We start from the raw sequence: 22029 nt of genomic DNA on the forward strand, positions 1-22029 counted from the left end.
TCCTTTTATCCTGAAAATGTTTGGTTATGAAATATCTTTTCTAAATATGGTCACCTCCAACTGCCACTTAGATCTTAATGACAGAGAACCATTCTGCATGAAGATTGCACTATCAAACTTCTACAGATGTACTGCATAAGATGTACTGATTAATTTCATCACAGGCCAGTTTGGTAATTCAAGTGCCTGGGAATACAGAAGCTGCAGAAGGTAGCAAACGTAGCCAAGTCCATCAGTAGATGGACCTCCCATCCATGAAGGCATTTATGTGAGAAGAAGGCAGCTAACATAAGGAACCCCAACACTCTGGTCACAACCTGTTCTCGCTTTTAATTTGATTTGCCTGTTTTGTTAAAGTTGTATGCAGCGCTGTCATAATTAATCTTTTTAATTTTTTTATGAACTTTTTTGTTGATCCAAAATGCCTGTATGGCCACAAAACTAAATTCACTATATCTATAATGTGGCCATAAAAAATGCATTGGTTCCTCCAATTATGATTGAATGTGACAACACTGCAGAGTTTTACTTTGAAATGTTGGTTATCGAATTGTTTAGATCAGGGGTGTCAAACTCAAATTCACGGAGGGCCAAAATTAAAAACTTGGACTAAGTTGAGGGCCGAACTAAATATTTATTGAAAATTTTCAACAACATCTGTATGTTTTCTCTTCTTTCAACATATGTAATGTTAAACTTTAGGATATAACTTTAGGAGGATAATGTTACAGGTCAGGAGTAGGTAGCTCAAGTTCACCCTTTGCTTGACCTGAGGGAAACATATTTGGTCCCTGTGGAGATGTAGTCAGCATTCACAGGCTGTGTCCATTTTAGCCTGCATCAGGACTCAGCATTTCCTGCTCATTCCTCAGGCTCTAGGCCTCTATTCACCCTCGACCCACCATCCTTCTACCTTGACCAGTCCTTTACCCAACCTCTACTCACCCCTCACTCCACTCGCTCTGCCTCTACCCACCCCATCCTATACATGCCCCTCTACTGCCTCTCCCCTCAACCTGTTCCTCCCGCTACCCGTCTCTCACCCTCTAATCACCCCTCCCCTACTCGCCCTGCCCCTCCCCTTTTACCTCTTCCCTATCCACCCTTCCTTCTACTCATCCCTCCCTCTAACTGCCCCTGCACCACTATAACTTCCCCTGCCCATTACTACTCACCTACACCCTCTGCCCACCCCTGCTTACCCATCCACTCAGGCCCAGGGCGCTGCCGATCAGCCTTTGCGGAACAGCGGGGGCCGTGCGCAGCCTGCCATGTCCGTCACGCCGACAGGAAATCACAGGCGCTCGCCAATCCGCCGCACCGCTCGACAGGTGGGAGAAGTGACTGGATGTGCGGGGAGCCTTCCAACTGGCTTGCCGGCTGATGACATCGACAGACTTCTCGTGTTACAATTTTGTTTTCCCCGTTCTCAAAGTTTGCACGGTCAACCTGCAACACTCTTGCTCCCTCCGCATCCCGTGGATCTGATGCCCGGGTGTTGTTAGGATTCCCAGCAGAAGGTTTGTGGAACTTTACCATTCTGGATTCCTTTTTGAGAATATTCTGGCCATCTTTTAAGGGGGGTGGTTTTAGGGGGGAGGTTTTAGGGGGGAGGGGATAGTTAGGGGGGTGGGGAAGGATGTGCAATGAAGGGGGAGGATGGTGGGGGTGACATTACCAAAAAACAGCATCAGCTCTCGCTGCAGGGCGGGCCACCTCTAATACATTTTTGAAATGATCTTGCGGGCCAAATATAATTATATCGCGGGCCAAATTTGGCCCGCGGGCCAGAGTTTGACATGTGTGTTTTAGATGTAGCTAAAGCATAATGCCTTTGCTTTTTTAAAAAGTGCATCCTAAACCCACCATAATCAGCAAATCTACCTCATTAATTCATTTTTTAAAAAAAATCAGATCATGGCATTTCTGATTGGCATGTTCTTTATCCAAATAGTAGAGAGCATTCCTTTTTTTTCCCCTCACATTCATCAAACTTATTCGCAAATGGATTATTTTCTTATAGATCCCACTGACTTGGTCCTGTAGTTATCAAGCTATAGTAACATCTGATTGTGCCCCCATTGTGTTAACTATGACTTTTTCTGGCTTTCCTCAAATAAAAAGACATTGGTGTTTCAATTAAAGTTTACAATCAGATAATGACTTTGTGAAATTCATGGAGAACCAGATAATCTTTTTTTCTTTCGTACAAACAATTCATCAGAAACTCCCAGGAAGATTGTTTGGGATGCTATGAAAGTTTATCTGAGGGGGCAAATTATTTTTTACACTGTGAATTTAAAAAGGGAGACCAATAAAGAAAAATTAGAATTAGTTAATAAAAGTAAACAAATTGATCAACGATGTGCTCAAACTAAAAATCCTGAGTAATATAAAAGGTGAGGTGAACTTCAAACTAAATTTGATCTTCTTTCAACACACCCAATTGTAAAGGAGTAGGAGTCAGTTTAATATCCATGGTGACTAATCAGGCAAGCTCTTAGCTAACGAGCTGAGAGGTTTTGCAGCCAAATAGCAAATTTAAGGATTCAAAAGGAGGATGCTAACTTTGCTACAGGCTATTCTGGGATAAGTGACACATTCTGGAAAAATGTTCTTGATTTTATACCTATGAATTTATAAATGGTAATAATTCTATGGAAAATTTCCTGGATTGTTTAAATATTCCCATGCTTTCTTTTAGATGAACAAATGAGACAGGAAGAGCTTCAGGACCCGACTGGTTTCCTGTGGAGTTTTTCCTGTGGAGTTTTTCCAATTGTTTTCTTCAACTACTTCCATCTCAATTAAATTTGATGGGATTGGACTCATTTAGGTAGGGTAATCTTCCGGTAACATTTAATGAAGCCAACTTCTTTACTAAACATTTATTAAACATTGATGTAAAAATCTGGCTAAAATTTTGGCTTGTAGATTGGAGAATATTTTACCATCTATCATATCTGAACATTAAGCAATTCCTGACTCATCACAGAGCACCGATGGCAGATGGATTACTTAAGTGGTATGTGAGTGGAAAGAAAAAGGTTGAGAATCCATCGGTGTGATTTCGGATCCTTGCCTTTCATTTTCAGGCATATTTCACAACCATACTATTAGCGACACGTTAAGTCACTCGCTCTCACCCTTTAAGAACGATACCGTTTCTTCTCTCATCCACCTTCCGGATAACTGAACCTTTCACGGTTTGGAGAGAGGGTCTCCGACCTGAAATATGAACTCCTTCTCCTTCCACGGATGCTGAGCGTTTCCCATCGTTCCCTGCTTTACGGTACACGCCTCCGTTTGTGGATCTGGGGTGGGGGCTGAGCCCCGCCACCCGATCTGTCCAGTCGTCCCCTCGCAGAGGTCAGCGCGAGACCTCCGAGCTGCGGGGACCCGAACCCAAGCTCATGCTGCCGGCTCACCGGAGATGACGGGCGTTAGGAGCCGGCAGCGAGATCCTCCGAACCTGATTGGCCAAGGTCACGCTGCTCGTTTACTGCACGTGGAGAGCGTTCGGAGCCGGCAGCGGGACCCTCCGAACCTGATTGGCCAAGGTCATGCTGCTCGTTGACTCCACGTGGAGGACGTTCGGAGCCGGCAGCGGGATCCTCCGAACCTGATTGGCCAAGGTCACGCTGCTCGTTTACTGCACGTGGAGGGCGTTAGGACCCGGCAGGGAGAGCCTCCGAATCTGATTGGCTGGACCGCTTCCGATTACTGAAAAGTGATAGGTTAATTCCTGGTGATGTAACTACGGTCAGCGAGAGGGACATATTGGGTAGGGGTGAGCGCCGCATCGGAGCGATCGCGGCCTGCGCTGCCCCACTCCCCGCCCCAGCAGCTGGCAAGGATGGCGGCAGTGGCGTGGGTGAATGAGCGGCTGCTGCGCTGGGCCAGGAGGAGCCTGAAGCAGTGAGTGTCCGGCCACCGTGAGCCAAGCTGGGGTAAAACCGCAGAAAGTGCCCCACTCGCGCCCACACCTCCTCCCTCGCCACCATTCGAGGCCCCGGCCTCATTTGGGTGGGTGAGGGGGGGAGACGACACCGGCTGACACCATGGGAGGAGCTGACACCAAAATGGCTGTAAAATATTTGTGCAGACTTTCAGCAGAAAATGTATTATTTTGTATATCCCCCCCCCCAAAAAAAACTCCCTGTAGTTAGATCACAAGGTAAAGGAACAGAAGGAGGTCGTTCGGCCCATCGCGTCTGCTCTGCACAGTCTTGACAAAATATCAAAATGCCTACAAGGCTAAAACTCTGTGCTCATTTACTTTTTTGAACCTTCTTATGGCTCCACTCAGAGCTGTCATTATTACCCAGTTACAATGATGCTTTGAATCATGTGATTCGTCTGCATGCGCTGTTGTTTTTGTTGCTGCTATTCAAGTGATATTGTAATTTAAAGGTGTAATTTTAATTTTGCTAGTTGATTCTCTTTCTTTGGCTTGGCTTCGCGGACGAAGATTTATGGAGGGGGTAAAAAGTCCACGTCAGCTGCAGGCTCGTTTGTGATGTCATTACTATTGCCATTAAGTTCAGTGATAGATATATACATGTATATAAAAACCAAAAAAAATTATTAAGGATTTTATATGATCTGGTATGGGGGGGGGGGGGGGGGTCACACCATGAATTACTGCTCTGAGTGACACCAACTCTAGTGATACCACTGATTAGAGGCCTCAAAGCAACACTTGTATATTTGCAGGAGTCATCTACTGCATCCGGTGCTCCCTTTCTGGCCTTCTCTTCCTTGGAGACATTGGGCACACCCTGGGAAATTGTTTCACTTCGCACCTTCATTCTGTCCACACCAGTGACAGGGATCTCACTGTGGCCAACCATTTCAATTCCGTGCCCCACTCACGTGGTCACATATCTATCCGTGGCCTCCTGCGCTATCCCACCAAGACCACCCATAAATTGGATAAACAACATGTGGTTTTCCATCTGGGTACTCTCTGACCAAATAATATTAGCATTGTCTTCTCTGTTTTCTGCTAGCTCTGTTCTCCTAGCTCTTTACCCTAGCTCCCCATCCCCATTCCCTCTCCACACACAGAAACTGTGGAGCCATCCCTCCTCCCCCCCCCCCCCCCCCATTTGCTAGTGTGCCCTCCCTCCCTTATTCACCTGTTATCTCCTGGGTTATGTATCTTTGCCATACAAAGTACACTGTTTGACCAGCTGAGTTTTGCCAGCATTGTATTTTTGCTGATAGGCTTGGGTCTGGGCTGTGTAGACACCTGGCTGGAATTTGCCCATGAATCAGGCTCCAGTTTTCCCAAATGCCCCACTGTGACTATGCTGTACCTGAGTTCCCCAGGCGGCAGTGCCTGTTGCTCGGGAACCAGGCTTGGGATTGCTGACCTGTAAATTCCCCATATTGCCAGGTTGCAAGTTTCCACATGCTGTTTTCAGGATTCTTGGGTTCCATTTACTAATTCTTGACGACAATTTTCATTGCTATATGGCAAGTTTGGGTTTTTTTTTAAATGTTGACCTGTTTATAAATTAAAACCTATTTGGATGGTGGTGAGGTTGAGGAATAAATCTGAATTCTGCTTGCAGTTCTGCTCTCCTTACTTGAAGAAGGATATACTGGCTTTGAAGGCAGTGCAAAGGAAGTTCTGGAGGTGAGGGGGTTAGCCTATGAGGAGAGATTGAGTCATCTGGGACTGTATTTGCTGGAATTTAGGAGAGGCAATCTTGGGGAAACATAAATTATGAATGGCATAAGTAAGAATGAGGTAGGTAAATTGTTTCCATTGGCAAGGAAGACTAGAACTAGCAGACATAGCCTCAAGATTCAGGGTAGTAGATTTAGGACAGAAATAAGGAGATGCTTTTCCCAGGGGGTAGCGAATCTATGGCTGCCTCAGTAAATACAGTAGTCACCTCCTTAACCTTGGGGGATATATTCCAAGACCCCCCACCCCCCCCAGTGGATGCCTGAAACCGCATATAGTACCGAATCCTATTCAGGGTATGTGCCGCTTAACATCCATGATGAGAGCGGGGCAGTGGGATTAGTTGGTACAGGGCCGTGGGGAGAGAGTGGAGCAGTCGGATCAATTTGGGTAAACAGTATACAATTTCCTTTAGCTAGCAATTGCTTTTTATAAATTGCCGCTGACTTGCTTGTGGTAACTGAATAATTATGGGACCATGGATTAAAATGCGGTTGGACATTGCCTGAATGGGCTTAAGTGGTGCATAGCTGTATATACTATGTCGATTTGATAACAGACGGCTACTAAGTGACTAACTGACGGGTAGCATATACATCGTGGATATGTTGGACAAAGGAGTGATTCACATCCTGGGTGGGACGGCGCGAGATTGCATCATACCTCTCAGAACGGTGCACAATTTAAAACTTACGAATTGTTAATTTCTGGAATTTTCCATTTAATATTTTTAGACCGCGGTTGACTGGCGGTAACTGAAAATTTGGAAAGCCAAACCGCAGATTAAAGGGGGACCACTGTATATTTAAGACAAGGTTGGATAGATTTTTACATAGAGGGTAATTAAGGGATAAGGAGAAAAGACAGGTAGATGGAGATGAGCCCATCATCAGATCACCCATGATATTGAATGGCGGAGCAGTTTCGATGGGCCACATGACCTACTCCTGCTGCTATTTCATATGTTTTTTTTGTTCTAAACTCATGGTGGATGAAAATGGAAGCATTAGTTTGTGCTTCTTAACTGTCCTTGTCCCAATTTGAAGGAAAAGTAAACAAAACATTTTGGGGAGTAGGACATTGACTGAAGAATCTATTTTGATTTCAAGTAAAATTCACAAATCTCACCATTATTATGTTCATGAACTTGTTTTGTCAGTTGAATAAAGACAATCCCATAAATGTATAAATGCAATTTTGTTTTTGCATAACAGTTTAAGAAAGTAAGTGAATTTCAGTTTATTCATTTTTCTCCTTTAAATTTTGCAGGCAATGGTTCTGTGTGCGGACAAGCCTCAGAAATGCAGCAACAGGTATCTTTTTACTCAATTATATTGCTCTTTTGTGCTGGCCTCACTGGTCTTTGCCAACTTTGAATCATTTGAAGTTTGTATCTGTCTTCCTGAATAAAATCCATTGTATGGAGTTTGTTTTAGGTTATCAATGTCAATAATTCTAAACAGATTTCTATTCATTTTGTCAGTGCACTACAAAATGGGAAGTGGTATATGGGTTAAAGCAAGGTATTATTGCAGTGGATAAACTCTTTTGGTCACGCTCTTTATAAGCATTATCAGTTGATAGCAACATAATATTGAATAGCATAACAGATTCAATTTTGGATTGATTGGTTGCAGTGGCCACTTCAGCTCTGTACCATGGTGAAACTTCCCCCTCCCGCCCCCCCCACCCCAAACCTATTACATATGGTCCATGATTGTGTAACCCTAGAGAAACTAAGAAATATGGACCAGACTTACTAACTAGTGGATCAGATTGTTAAGTTACTGAGCTGTTTTTAACTTGCTGAACAATAGGAGCCAGACTGCTGCAAACCATGGAGTAGATTGCTGGAGACACGTGGGAGGTCACTGGAAATTGTGTGCGAGAAGACAGAAGACTGGCAAGCGGGCCAGTATCAGGTTAACACGAACAGTTAACCCCTTCAGACCTGCACTCCTGATGATCTTGCTCATAAATGTAAGATTGCTGGAGAAGAAAATGAGCTACCTGAGGCTGCATCTGAAGCAGAGAGAGAACTGCTTGGCTGCTGTGCTCTGGTGATTACAGAAATGTGGCTCCATGCCTGCGTTAAAGGCTCAACAATCCAGCTTGATGACCTTATCTCCTTCAGGGCAAGACTCAAGTAGGAGACTGTATTTACATCAGCAAGTAATGGTGAAAAAATGTCTTTGTTGTAAAGATGTCCTCCTCAGCAGAGATAGAGCACCTGCTGATGAAATGCAGACCTTCTTCCTGCCCAGGGAATTCTGGGCCTGGCTGATTGGTGCAGTTTACATTCTGCCTTCGGCAAATGAGGGTGAAAGCATGAAGGAGCTTTATGGTGCATTCTGTCAACCCCATTCGCCCCACCTTTATGGTGCCATAATTGTAGCTAGTGACTTCTACTACGTCAATCTGAAAAGTGGTTTGCCACGGATTCAACAGCATGTCCACTTTGCCATCAGAGGAGAGAACACCCAAGATTGGGTGTATACCAATGTCCGTGGTGCATACAAGGCTGCTCCTTGCCCCCATCTTGGTTACTTGGTTCATGCATCCATCCTGCTAACCACTGGCAAAATGATCAAAGCCAGGCAGATCAGGACTTGGGTGGGGGGAGGGGACACAGCAGCACTGCAAGAATGCTTTGAGACCATGCACTGGAGCTGTTTCAGGGATGCAGCCACCTACAACAGCCATGTAACTATCGAGGAGAACACGAGCTCAGTGACTGGTGACATTCGCAAGTACATTGAAGATGTCACTGAGATTAAATGCTACACAACCAAGACTAATCAGAAACCATGGTTAAATGCAGAGGTCCAGGTACTTCTCAGACATCGAGATGCGGGCTTCAGAACGAGACAAAAGGGCACAGCCAGGGCTGAACTGTCCCGTGCAATGCAGAAGGCAAAATGTGGGTATGCACAGAAGATCCATAATTAGCTGTGCAGTATGGGTGACACAAGGCACATATGGCAAGGGATCAAGACTATAATGTAAAAGATTCTATTGTGAGCCATCCCAAAACAGAAATTATTAAGAAAAATTCCCAATGATTTTGTCTTTATTTCCTAGCCTTAAAAAACTGGTGTTAGGAGAAACTCCATGTGTATGTTTACTGAGCAGCTCCCTGCTTCTTCCAGATAGGCTGGATCACCAATTAAACTGATTATTCAAAGCTAAGATGAAGTTTACAAAGGCACAAATGGTTTTGACATTCGGGCTGAAACTGTCAAGATAGCGGTCTCAATTCATAAATAGTTTCCTGCGCTAATACAGGTGATTAAGACAACTGTCGGTCACGATTTGACTTATCAATGGCTGTAGGGCGCACACATCAACTCCAAAGGTGCCAGCAGAGTTTTATTCCAATTATACCTCAGCCTAGATACTTCCCTTCCCTTTGTGAATGTTGATGGCTTAAAAGTATTGCAAGACTGATCATTTACATGTGCTAATTAAAGACTAAATCGCGGGTATACAGAACAAGGATGTTATTACAGTGTATTGGAACCGATCATTCCAGACTTTTGCTAATTTCATATGTAAGAAATGATTTCTCTTCAATATGACTTGTACGTGCGAATAAATGATTGACGTCAAACGTTTCCTTGTCTTAAGAAAAGGGCAATGCCCGGTGTTAAACTAGGACTTGTAACAATGAATCCAAAGAGATGACTTATCAGATTTGTATGCCAGAAAATGCCTTAAATACTACACTGTTTATCTGTGTTCCTCGAATGAAATTCAATATTGGTAAGGGTGGCATTGTCTACCTGACATCAATATCCCTCATTTCTGCTTGCATGACTTAATAAATGTGTTTTGTATGCTCTATGGTTCGTGCGATATGGGTGACACAAGATGCATATGGCAAGCAATCAAGTCCATAACTGATCACGAGACCACTTTGCAAGTCAAAGGCAATGACGCCTCCCTTCCAGACAGACTGAACACCTTCTACACATTGGTTCGACAAGAACAGGCTGATGCCAAAGAAAGCTCCGTCTCCCCTTGATGAACTGAAGGACTGTGTAGACCAACTGACTGAAGTCCTATGGACATCTTGAACTCATGACTAGAGCAGTCTGTCATCCCTATTTCAAAATGGCCACCATTATCCTGGTTACAGAGAGGGCGACAGTAACAGGCCTCAATGATAACTGTTCAATGGCATTGACCTCCACCATTAATGGAAAGCATCAAAGTGAACCTACCAGAGACACTGGGACCACTTCAATTTGTCTACAGATGGAAACCATTCCACTGATGATGCTATAGCCTTGTCCCTACGATCCATCCTGTCCCACCTGGAGATCAACACCACATATACCAGGCTGTTGTTCATTGACTTCAGCTTGGTGTTTAATACGATCACACTCCAGAGGCTGGTGGAGAAGCTGTCCTTGCTGGAATTCACTATCCCTCTCTGTACTGGATCCTGGACTTCCTAATGGAGAGACCACAGTCTGTCCATGTTGGTAGCAGAATGTCAAGCACCATTATGCTGAGCACTGGCCACCTTATTGCTGTGTACTCAGCCCGCTCTTGTTCACACTACTGACCCATGACTGCATCACCAGTTCCAGCTCCAACAATCATCGAGTTTGCAGATGACACAATAGTATTGGTCTCGTCAGTAACAACAATTGAAGGGGTGGAAAATCTCATTAAATAGTATGAATAACAACCGGAGTCTCAAAATGGACAATATGAAGGAGATAATTGTGGACTTTAGGAGGACGAAGGATGACCATTCTCCACTACACATGAATAGTTCAGTAGTGGAGACAGTAGAGAGCACCAGGTTCCTTGGAGTCTACTTAAAAAGTGGCCTATCCAGGCCACTAAACATCTCCTCACTTGATAGGAAGGAACAACAGCGACTGCACTTCCTGAGACGATTGAGGGGAGCAAGGCTACTGGCCACCATCCTGTCAATTTTCAATAGGAGTTCTATCACGAGCGACCCAGTGGGTGTATCGCCGTGTATTATGGTTGCTGCAGAGTATCAGATCGGAGGTCAATTCTCAGGACCATAAGAGCAGCAGAGAGGATCATTGGGATCTCCCTCACCATCTCCAACTCCCCCCACCCCAGTCAATGGGCTTTACCGGGATAGTTGTGTCAAGAGGGCTCGCAAAATCATGGGGGACCCCTTCTACCTTGCACACAGCAACCATCAGCTGCTACCACTGGGATAGAGATGCAGGAGTATCCGAATCAACACCACCAGGCTGAGAAACAGCTTCTTCCCACGGGCAGCGGGACTGATAAACTAATAATGAAAACCTTCTGTGACTTAGCTATTTATGTAACAGTAATATTTATTTTTATATTTGTATGTATGTAAAAGTACTATGCATGTGTGTCATTTGTCTGTATGTATGTTATGTCTGTATTGTTACGAGCCCAGAGGACTCCAAAAACTGGCAGCAGCAGAAATTCACCAAGAGAATGGTAACTTAAACAAAAATGTCTTTGATTTTCTTCAAACATAATAATAAGATCAATATTTAGCTTATTACTATTAACTTCATTTAACCTAACTTAATCCCCTTCTAATTCTAAGCGCTCTTGTACATAATGTGTATGTGTTCAGGAAAATTCTTTGTTTCACTGTTCAATCATTCGTCACTTCTCCAAGTTCACTGGTCTCGGGCAATTTTCAGACTGTGCACAGCATTTAACATTTATGATCTTCTCCTGGCTCTGGTGCTGTAACTTAAATTATTACCACAAAGGAAGGTCTTTTTTGGCTTCAGAGAGAGAGATTTGTTGTTCGTTGGACACACACACACAAATTGATCTTCTTCAATCAACCACTTCAATGTCTTGCCGAAGAAACTTGCCTCCTCATGGGTTTTCCAAACGATAACCTTCCAGGTTACCAAAGAGAGTTCTTCATTTTCCCCTATTTCAGGAGAAACACATTAACCAGCCACATCCTCTAGTAATTGACTACAAGGGTTGAGAACAGGCTGAACTCAGAACTCAAAACCTGTCTTCAATTGGGCTATTGATGCAACTGCTGCTGTAAATTGACTCTCTCTCTGTTCCCACCAAAGAATCACATTTTTTTCTCACTTTTTGCAAAATAGCAATCTTCAGCCAACAATTTAAACTTCCAGCACCAGTCTTAATAGCGCAAGATTTTTAATTCTTGAGCCCAGGCACTGTGTAAACACGGTGATCCATTGAAGCCTACTTGTAAAACAAGTACTCTTCCATTGTCTCAGCAAAGCCAATTAGAGTCATGAAGTCTCCACCTAGGCATAGCTTTTGCATTTTAAATGAGATGTCTTTTGTGAAATTTTAAAGTCTGTTTGTGAAGTGTACCTTAACTAAACCCCCACCATCTGTACCTTTTTAAGATATATTTTATCATAATTTTATTTACCCATTCCGTAACAGTATACCTATTTGCAGTGGGTTGCATCAAGGACCGAAGGGCGCTGTATCGTCAAGTTGTACTTGTACAATTGGATAATAAATGAACTTTAGTAGCCTCATTTGATGAAAACAGAATCGTGTTCAAGTGGAGTGGGCCTTGTAAAAATGTGATATCCACATGGCAAATGTGTACATGATTTTAATGTCAGCTTGCTGATGTAATGTTATCACTCAAATTTGATTTAAAAATAATTCTCATTTTCACAGCTTTTTTTTCATGTACTTTTTTCATGCACTTTTTAAAATTGCATGTTTTGTCAAGTATTGTACTCGCTGTCAGATATTCGAGGAAGGATTTGGGTGACACTGAAATGGGATGAATTCGCGTGTAAATTGAGCTCTGTGTTGTGACTAAATGTGGCCAGTAGAGCACTATCTGCTATTTAAAGATCTAGGGCTCTCTTGCTTGTTTATTAGTATCAGGTAACACTGTATAACAGCTCTGAGACAAGCCAGTTTGTATCACCCATTTCTGGATGGAAAGTTAATCTTTAGAATTTTTACCAAGATACTTGTTAGCGCAACACTGTTAAAGCACCTGTGCCCTGGGTTCGAATCCACTGTTGTCTGTAAAGAGTTTGGACGTTCTCCCTGTGTCTGCATTGGTTTCCTCCGGGTGCTCCATTTTCTGTTCAAAATGTACTGGGGTTGGCAGTCATTTGAGTGTAATTGGGCTCATGGGCCAATAGGGCCTGTTACCTTGCTGTATATCTACATTTTTTTATTAGAAAGAGAGGGATTGTACTGGACAATGAATCTTTTCAAAAGGTTTGCTTCCTGAAAACTATTGGGGAATATGATGGACAACTTCAAGCTAAACACAATTTCAGATTTGCTGTTGGAGAGGTTGGAGAAAAATTAATTTAACTTTTATTGAATTTAGCATGTGTAATTAATAATAATGCTGTCACATTGCATTAGGTCAACTGACCTAAAAATGTTTTGCCACTGATTTTCTTTTGTACTCAGGATCTGATGCCTCTCCTATCAGTGTCCAACAATAGTCGGCCAGCATTGATGGATTCCAGTTTCTCTGATACCGCTTTTCCATGGTCGCAATGTCCTGGTGAAACCTTTCACCATGTTCGTCACTGACTGCACCAAGATCAGCAGGGAAGATGTCCAAGTGCGAATGACATGTTGCACTTCATGGTTTTGTCTGCTTGAAGTAGACTTATAACAGGAAATCACAAAAATAGGTTATATCTAAAAAACAGTATGTGATGGGAAATTTTTAAGGTGATTTTCGTGATTAGCGGCCCAAAATACATAAAATACACCCAAAAATGTTCAGGAAGCAAAATCTTCTTTGTCCAGTGTTATTGTTTATGTTTGAATTTGCTGCTCTTTGGGTGATTAGTATTCTGTCACATATTACTCAGGAAGATTTGGATTTGGAACAATACCTTTATTTATCCTAGCTAGCCAAAGTTAGAAAATGATCCTTTTATTCATAGAGTGGTAGGTTTCTGTTATTTTTATCTTTATTTTATATGTTTTTTTTTAGTAAACTTACTTTGGGGACTGGAAACAGAGAAAGACACTTACAGATAACAATGTTTTGAAACAGACGCAGAGGCACCGTCAAGTAGAACGTGTAAACAGCATTATTATTCAATTGAAATACTGAAACAATAAATGTTTGCTTGGAGAAACACCTGTTCAGACAAGAGGCCATCTGTTTGTTGACTTGTGCTTTTGGGAAATTGAAACTTAAAACAAATATGTGATCAAGCCAGTCATGTAATTTAAGACACTTTAGAAAGCAGCATTTTTAGTTCATCAAAAAAAATCATCTGAAGACAGAATCAATGTGACTTTGGGAAAGATGGTCATTTCTGCTGCTTTTCTTCTCAAGGGATGGCAATGATTCTATGGCCATTGTAATGGTCACTTTGGACTGTCCCATATCTAGGTAAAGAAAGCAAGATCATTCTTGTATTTGGATCATGACCATTTTGATGGTTATTTCATCTGACCCTTGCCTGGGTCTTTGAAAGCATCATGGAGTTCACAAGCTTCATAATCCCTACTTAAGAAAGGGGGAGTTGTGACAAATTATTTGTGTGAAGAAACGTTTCTCTGAAAGCAACTCAACAAGAATTTGTGAGTTTTAAGAAGTCTGATGACTCAGTGTCTTACCTACTCCATAATTACTTATGAACAACATTTTTAAAAGTTCTAAGTTTCAATGCAAGATTTCTAAGACTGAACCTTGAATTAACTATTCAGAATTGTGCCTAAGCTGAAATGGTGTGGGTAGTTCACACACACATGTACATTTGCACATAGTTGGGGTTAAATTTAGAGTTAAGTAAGATATTATATTATTGATAGTTATTAATAAAAATTATTCTCTTGGTGAATTTCTGTTGCTGCTGGTCTATGATGTAAAAATAGTTTTACATCTATTTATGAATATATTCAACAAACTTCCTTAAAAGTAAATAGATGCTTAATTGGTTTATCAGGCATTTGCAGAATCGAGAAGGTTCTCATCGCAAATCGAGGTGAGATTGCCTGCAGGGTAATGAGGACAGCAAAGAAGATGGGTGTTCGCTCTGTAGCAGTTTACAGTGAAGCAGACAAGAATTCCATGCATGTCTCAATGGTAGGTCACGATATTGGAAAGCACATAGCACGTAGATTCTTCAGGTATACTTTTATTCATTATTTAGTAATCTAATGAAATAAGTTTATAATTTATTCATCAGAGTGAAGAATTTAATTGCTGGGAGAAATTAGTGCTTAAGATTCAACATTAATGAGGGTGCAAAATGGACTGTTACAAATCAACCCATTACATACTAAACTCAGAAGATGGTAATAGCTAGTCTGATACGGCATTCATATAGAAGCTTCCCACAATTAGATTCTTTTGTGTATAATTAATGGTATGTGATAAACATCCAGCTATAAGGAAGCGAAATTTAAAAATAACAAGCATTGGCAATTAGTATATTACTCATGCATATTTTTATGTTTAAATTCATAAGCAATAGGAGCAGAGGGAGACTATTTAGCCTTTAAGCCTGCTGCATCATTTACCAAGATCTTGGTAGGTCTACCCCTATGCCATTTTCCCACTATACCCCCGTATCTCTTGATTCCCTCAATATCCAGAGATCTATCCATCTCTGATTTGAATTAATAAACCTGCATTTACAGTACTTTCACTCTCTCCTTATTAGTGGAATCACAGTTCAATCTATTGGAACATTTCCAGCATCAATAGTCTATAGTGGGAAGGTGATGAGTAGCATATTCACTACCTCCACTGCCAATTGTTTTAGAAAATCTAATGTAGATTTTTGCATCTTCAGATTTATTGGCTTTTAGTTCCTGGCCAGTATTGTATGCTCAAACCCCCTTACTGATTTAGAATGTTTGTCAGAAATGTGATTTTCATTTTCACTTTCTCTATCACATTTTAGTACATTATTCAGAATTGTATGAATATGTAATCTAGAATACAATGAGAATAAATTAAAATATAATTTGTGAGATATTATATTGGCATGTATTCCTTCAAATGGTCCAAGCACTCGAGAGTATAAAGTTAGAGTATACTTCATCAGATTGGTCATTTTAAATCTCAGTTGCTCTATGCTACCTTTGATTTCATAGCTGGTGTGAATATTATATGTTTCTTTATGCTATTGTATATTTTCAGTTAAGCAAGCAATGTAAAGAAATACACCATTTTCATGTTTATTTAAAATTCTTACAGCAGTAGTTGAAGTTTTTAGACAATCAATTATTTCCTTGTCTGATTGCCTTTGGTTATACACAAGTTGTAAAGATATGATGGGCCCACATACATGCTTGCCTTTTACTTCCTAATTCTGAACAATGGGCTATTGTTCTTGTTTATGCTGTCTTCAATTGAGACAAGAGGGCACAAGAAGAAAGCTACACTTTAGATAGAGCTCAATAGTTTAATGCCTCTGACAATTTGTATTTGTAATGACTATTTCTACTTCAATGCATTTGTTAAGAAAAAAAACTTGCCTCCACAATTTGAAACTAATTTTGCAAGAATGGTTTACCATCCAGTGTCAGGGGATCCCATGTAAATTGTTGCTGATTTGTTTGGGCAAAAACAATAGTAGTTAGAATAGAATGTATTGGAGATATTATTGCATGCGATCTTTTATTATTCTTTAGGCTGATGAAGCTTACCATATAGGCCCTGCAGTCTCTCAGCAGAGCTACCTCAATATGGAAAAGATCATCCAAGTAGCCAAGTTAACAGAAGCACAGGTAACCCTTTTGAATTCAGATTCTGGCTACAATTGAAAAGATGTGTGAAATTCATTTGTGCTTCATTTTAGAACATGGAACAGTACAGCACAGGACCAGGCCTTTTGAGCGTCCATGCTCCACTGACCATGATGCCAGTCCATCTAATCCCATCAGCTGCATGAGATCTCCATCCCTCTATGCCTGCCTGCTCCTGTCTCTCTCTGAATGCCTTTAAGCACTGAGTTAGTAAGGGATTACTTATGGTGGTATGTGAGTGGGGGAAAAAAGAGGATGAGAACCACTGCTATCGTATTTGATCTACCACATTCCCTGGAAGTGGATTCTAGGCACCTTTAAGTATCGTAAAATCAATCTTCCTCAAATCTGAGTGATTCACAAGGACTGGAAATTCAGGACAAAGATCCCGTGATTTGATATTTGATCTTTAAGTCTTGCCATTATATGACCCATGTGTCTTTATATGAAGTATTTGCAGTATATTTCATAAATGAGTAAGATTAGTGGAACTGCTCTATGCATTCGTCAGTCCTCATTGAATGTCACAAGAGGCTGTATGGTTCACTCCTCTTCCCAATAATCCCTCTCATCTGCCAGTTTAGCATAACCTTTCAAGCTCATAAATTCACAGTATTTATAATTACCTTTCAGTTGGTCTTTATTTCTTTAGATTTCTTCAGTGGTACTTTTAAAAAAAAAAAATCACTTTACTAACTTGTGTTCTGAATCTTACCATAATATTACTGTTGTGATCTGACTTTGATGTTTTGCATATCATTCCTTGCAGGCCATTCACCCAGGATATGGATTCCTTTCTGAAAACACAGAATTTGCAGAATGGTGTAAAAAAGAGAGCATAATTTTTATTGGCCCTCCTTCCTCGGCCATTCGGGATATGGGAATCAAGAGGTAATAAATTGATCTCTTCAGTGTTTCTTCGTATAATTAGAACAGAAACATTGGCATCTGAGTGATGCCTGTGTAATTTTTTTTTAGAGGATCCTGCAAAACACTGTTTGAATAACTGTAAGATGCATTGAAATTTATGGAAGCAGGGGAACAAGAACTAATGTTATTGCATTGTCTTTTATAATAAAGTGATTGTAGTATGGAAAAATTGGTATTGATTGCTATCCATATTGGTTTTGATGTTGCAAAGATCTTTAAAATCTAACTTTATTTTATTCTGGAAAGAAATTAGTTGTTTAACAGTTCCTCACATTTCTCTTTCATACCATTTAACTATAATTTTGAGATGATGAAGACTGATTTTGTGTCTGCTGCAGAACGTAGCTTTCCTTTCCATGCATTCTAAGTATTAGCACTAATAGTCATTTACAACACGGGTAAATATGATAAAAATTTGTTTTCTTCTCACTATTGATTATATTTCTTGTGTCCAGATGAGTGTTGCTGTTCTGTGGGAATGGAAAAATTCATTAGGTTCAAAGAGCAACGAGTCTGGACACAGGCTGAATACAGGAAGGATCTTTATTAAAACACACGTAAGGGGATCACAACAGGAATAACACACTCTAGTACTCTCAGACACGAAACACAGTACAATTAGTTGCATTGGATTTAACGCCACCGATATTGGCAACTGCTTACATTCGTACAAACATAGTATTATCAGTCACATCGGACTTGACACTACCAATACTAGCAACTGTGTACAGAATGGAAACAACCAAGGATCTCAACATAGTACCCACCATTTCTTGTCTAATGTGGGCACAGCTCCAATGCTATTGAGCCACCCCAATCCCTTATTGAAAGTAGTGCACACTTTACCAACAACTTCTCCAATATTATCCATAGTTCGCGACATGGTTTGGAAGCAGGGTTCTCCTCAGCACCAAAGAGCAAAATGAAGGAGCTACTCCACGTGGTGTAGTACAGTAAGCTGGGGGCTCCAGCCCAGGTAATCACTAGGTGATTAAAGGGGCCAGTGGTCAGGTGTGCACTAATGGTGGGTGGAGTCCATCTTTGATTGGCAGATGATGCAACTTCTGACAGGGTTCCAGATGGAGAGGTCACGTGACATCCTGTTTTGTATACCCCCCCCTCCAAAACACAATCATTCCCACCAGGTTCCAGAGGGAGAGGTCACATGACCTCCACATTACAGGTGCCTACTGCAACCAATTGATCGTGCTCAATTTAGCCACATTAAGCAATTCAGCTACATTTACTCTTATCCAAAGTTCTCTCTCCTGAAACCAGTTACCAGCTGGTTGTAGAAGTTCCCCTTTCTTGGTGTCTGTAAGGATGGTCCAATGAGAGGAGTTCTATATCCAAGATTGTCATGAAAAAAATCCAGCAAGAAATTTGGGGCAAACTTTTTCCCACTCACAGATAAATGTGAAAATGGAATTGGCCACCACAAGTAGTGAGTGACACAAATAACACAGTGAACTGGTTAAGTCCTCGACAGGGATAAAGGATGTTCTGGTTGGGAAGGATGATCATCTGAAATATAAAACTAGCAAAACTCAGTTTGGTGAGAGCTCTGTCATTCTGATTGCAATCTGTGAAGCTTTATGTTGCTGCATTAAGTAAATTTGTTCAAAGTTCAGATATTTTGTCAGAATACATACAGAGAGCATCACATACAATCCTGAGGTACTTTCTCCTATGGGGCAGGCAGAATTTGTGCTTATCCGTAGTGGAATTTTTAAAAACTGTATGCACGAAAAGTTACAAATACAAAAGAAAGAAATGTAAACAAGATGGAAGAGCAAATTGTGCAATATAAATAAATATTCAGTAATGAATAACATGCAAAGTCAGAGTCCTTAAATGAGTCTCTAATTGAGGTTGTTGTTTAGGGGTCTAATGGTGGAGGGGTAGCAACTGGTCCTGAACCTGGTGATGTGATATACTTTTCTGATGGCAGCAGTGAGAACAGAGCATGTCCTGGATGGTGTGATTCCTTGATGGTTGCAGCTGCTCTCTGATGGGAGCATTCTGTGTAGGTTTCCTCAATGGCGAGCAGAGTTTTGCCTATGATGTACTGGGCTGTGTCCACTACATTTTGCAGAGCTTTCCACTCAGAGATATTGATTCCCCACACCAGGCAGTGATGCAGCCAGTCAGCACACTTTCCAGGTCATATCTATAGATGTTTGCCAAGGTTTTCAATATCAAACCAAACCTCTATAAACTCCAGAGAAAGTGTTCTGGGAAATGTCCTCCAAATTATTGACTCCCAGGAATTTAAATTTGCTCACCCTCTCTGCCTCTCATCACTGGATCATGCCCCTCTGGTTTTCCCTCCTGTAGTCCTTAATCTGTTCCTTGGTTTTGGTAACATTGAGTGCAAATTTGTCGTTAGTACACCATTCAACCAATTTTTCAGTCTTCCTCCTGTATGCTAAATTATTGCCGCTTTGAAATAACCCATCAGCAAAATTATTTCAAAAGTTATTGATTTGGATTCAGCAGCTGGGGAGAGAACATGGATTGAACTAATATGAAAGGTAGAAAGATCCATTTGGTATCATCAGGACACTTCTCAGGTAGTGCTATTTTCAGAGTTAGAAAGAAACTCCATGGCCTCACTCTAACCTATTTGATGATGATTTGGAGGGGCTACAATGAGAAGTGTTCCCTTCTTTGGCAAGAGCATTTCCTATCTGGCTGAACATCAACACAATATAAAGAAGAGAGGAAAAGAAGATTTAAGTTGGGGCTAGCTTACTGCTGTACCCAATGCTGTGTAGAAGATCCAGTGTGCCAAGCCATCATTTAAGATTATCTTCACATTAAAAGGATCTGGGAAGTCTTTGATGTATTATGTGTAAAAATAATTTTTCTTCTTTATGATTCAGCACGTCAAAAGCCATAATGTCAGCTGCTGGAGTGCCTATAGTTGAAGGTTATCATGGTGACAATCAATCCAATCAACAGTTATTGGAGGAGGCTAATCGAATTGGCTATCCTGTTATGATAAAAGCAGTCCGGGGGGGTGGTGGTAAGGTAAGACATTCTCAATTCACATGAATGGAATAGGTGAAACTGGACTGGATTGTAGTTACAGGTATCTTTCCTTGAACTGGTTAGGTTTTTATAATTGTTTCACAGTTTCTATTAATGAAAAAAAATTCTCTTCAAATGTATATAATTTCTGAATTTAAGAAGAACTCAATAAGAACTTCTGTCTCTAGATCATTCATTCAGACATCTGGATGCCATTCCAATAACTTAACCAGCCCCCACAGTTATTTTCAAAGAGAATGTCTGAAAAGCTATTATTATTAACTTTAGCAAAATTGTTCATTTAATTTTGATAAATTAAGATTCAGACTAGACTCCGGCATTGTGTATGGGGAGTGAAGTGTAGCTGTCTGCTTTGGGCATATGTTCTGTGCATTCCATTTGTGAAGCATTTCCTATTGTATGTATTACATGCAATTTAATATTTAGACTTTTAAAATGTCAAACTGCCCCCTAAACTCGCATTTCACCTTAAGTAATCCCTATACCATAAGTGGTGTGGGAATAGTAAGGGATTGCTTAAAGTATTATGTATGTGGAAAGAAAAAGGTTTGAAAACCACTATTTTAACTGTACCTAATTGTCTCGAAATGTGCACGGTTTCATAACTCCAAAGGAAATGGGCCAATGACAATTTTTCTCAAGCAAAATATTTCAGTAACAATTAAATCTAGAACAGTAGTTCTCAATCTTCACTTCCCACTTACATACCACCTTAAGCAATCGCTTACCAATCACAGAGCACTTTTGGCACAGGGATTGCTTAATTGCAATGTGAGTTAAGGGGGCCATTTCGAAAACCACTGCTATATAGTCATGTTTTTAAAGGCATAAAATTTGTCAACCTTTGTCTTTCATAAAGTCACACAAAAAGGTGCCACCAGCCCAGTGCCCTCACCAGTAAGAGGAAAAAAAAACAAGAGATGCTTTAAAGTGTGCTCCCATAATCTCTGCAGCCACACAGTCCCCAGTGGAGAACAGAAACTCCTGGTTTTGAACCTCCAATATGTTCAGGAAGCTGCTAACACCCAAGGCCCTTCTGGGGCCCTTCTCACCATTGGTGCCCTCTCGAATACTAGTTCTGAATCCTGGTTCCCAAAAGCCATTATCCTGTGGCCTTGAGTGAGTCTTTCAGCCACTGATCCCCTTGATGGTCTGCTTCCATGATAACCTTCCCTGTCAGGTCCTCACCCATCCTTTTCCCTTTCAGGGAGTGGATGCCTCCTGCTTTGGTGTGCCAGTCTACTGATCTACAAAAGCCTGTACCCCTCGTAGTCTGCCACCTCCTTGGCCATGGACCTCCAGGGTTCTGCTAATATGTGGGGTGAAAAAAACCTACCTGCCCCTTCTATAGGCTGTTTAAAGGCATATGGGGCTGTCAACAAAACAACCAGGCAGCAGGACCCTGCAGTGAAACACTGCCATTGCAGCATGCTCCATTACACTGCTATACATTTAGACAATGATTTGATGTACCATATATTTCAGCGTAAAAGTCTACCCTCAATTTTCGGGCTGTCCAGGCCTTCCAGCAACAACCCAAAATTTGTTGCAACACCCTGATCGCCAAGTATCAAAGCTATAAATTAAGGAAGTAAGTAAAAAAAACA

The 22029-nt window shown here is 41.2% G+C and overlaps 1 protein-coding gene across 3 annotated transcripts in view; it reads left to right on the forward strand.

Moving 5' to 3' along the window:
* Positions 1–3758: 3758 nt before the first annotated feature.
* Positions 3759–22029, forward strand: part of mccc1 (methylcrotonyl-CoA carboxylase subunit) — a 43018-nt gene continuing 24747 nt past the window's right edge. Inside the window, exons 1-7 of one of the 3 annotated variants that reach the window (XM_069897115.1) lie at positions 3889–3950; positions 6968–7011; positions 13127–13283; positions 14629–14768; positions 16325–16420; positions 17208–17329; positions 20254–20401. In XM_069897115.1, coding sequence (XP_069753216.1) covers positions 14688–14768; positions 16325–16420; positions 17208–17329; positions 20254–20401 — 447 coding nt within the window. In that variant the 5' untranslated portion in view covers positions 3889–3950; positions 6968–7011; positions 13127–13283; positions 14629–14687. Of the gene's footprint in view, positions 3951–6967; positions 7012–13126; positions 13284–14628; positions 14769–16324; positions 16421–17207; positions 17330–20253; positions 20402–22029 lie in introns of all 3 variants that reach the window. The other 2 variants (XM_069897113.1, XM_069897114.1) reach the window with 2 other exon arrangements.

Source organism: Narcine bancroftii, chromosome 9, assembly GCF_036971445.1.
Source record: "Narcine bancroftii isolate sNarBan1 chromosome 9, sNarBan1.hap1, whole genome shotgun sequence".
Taxonomy (NCBI): Eukaryota; Metazoa; Chordata; class Chondrichthyes; order Torpediniformes; family Narcinidae; genus Narcine; species Narcine bancroftii.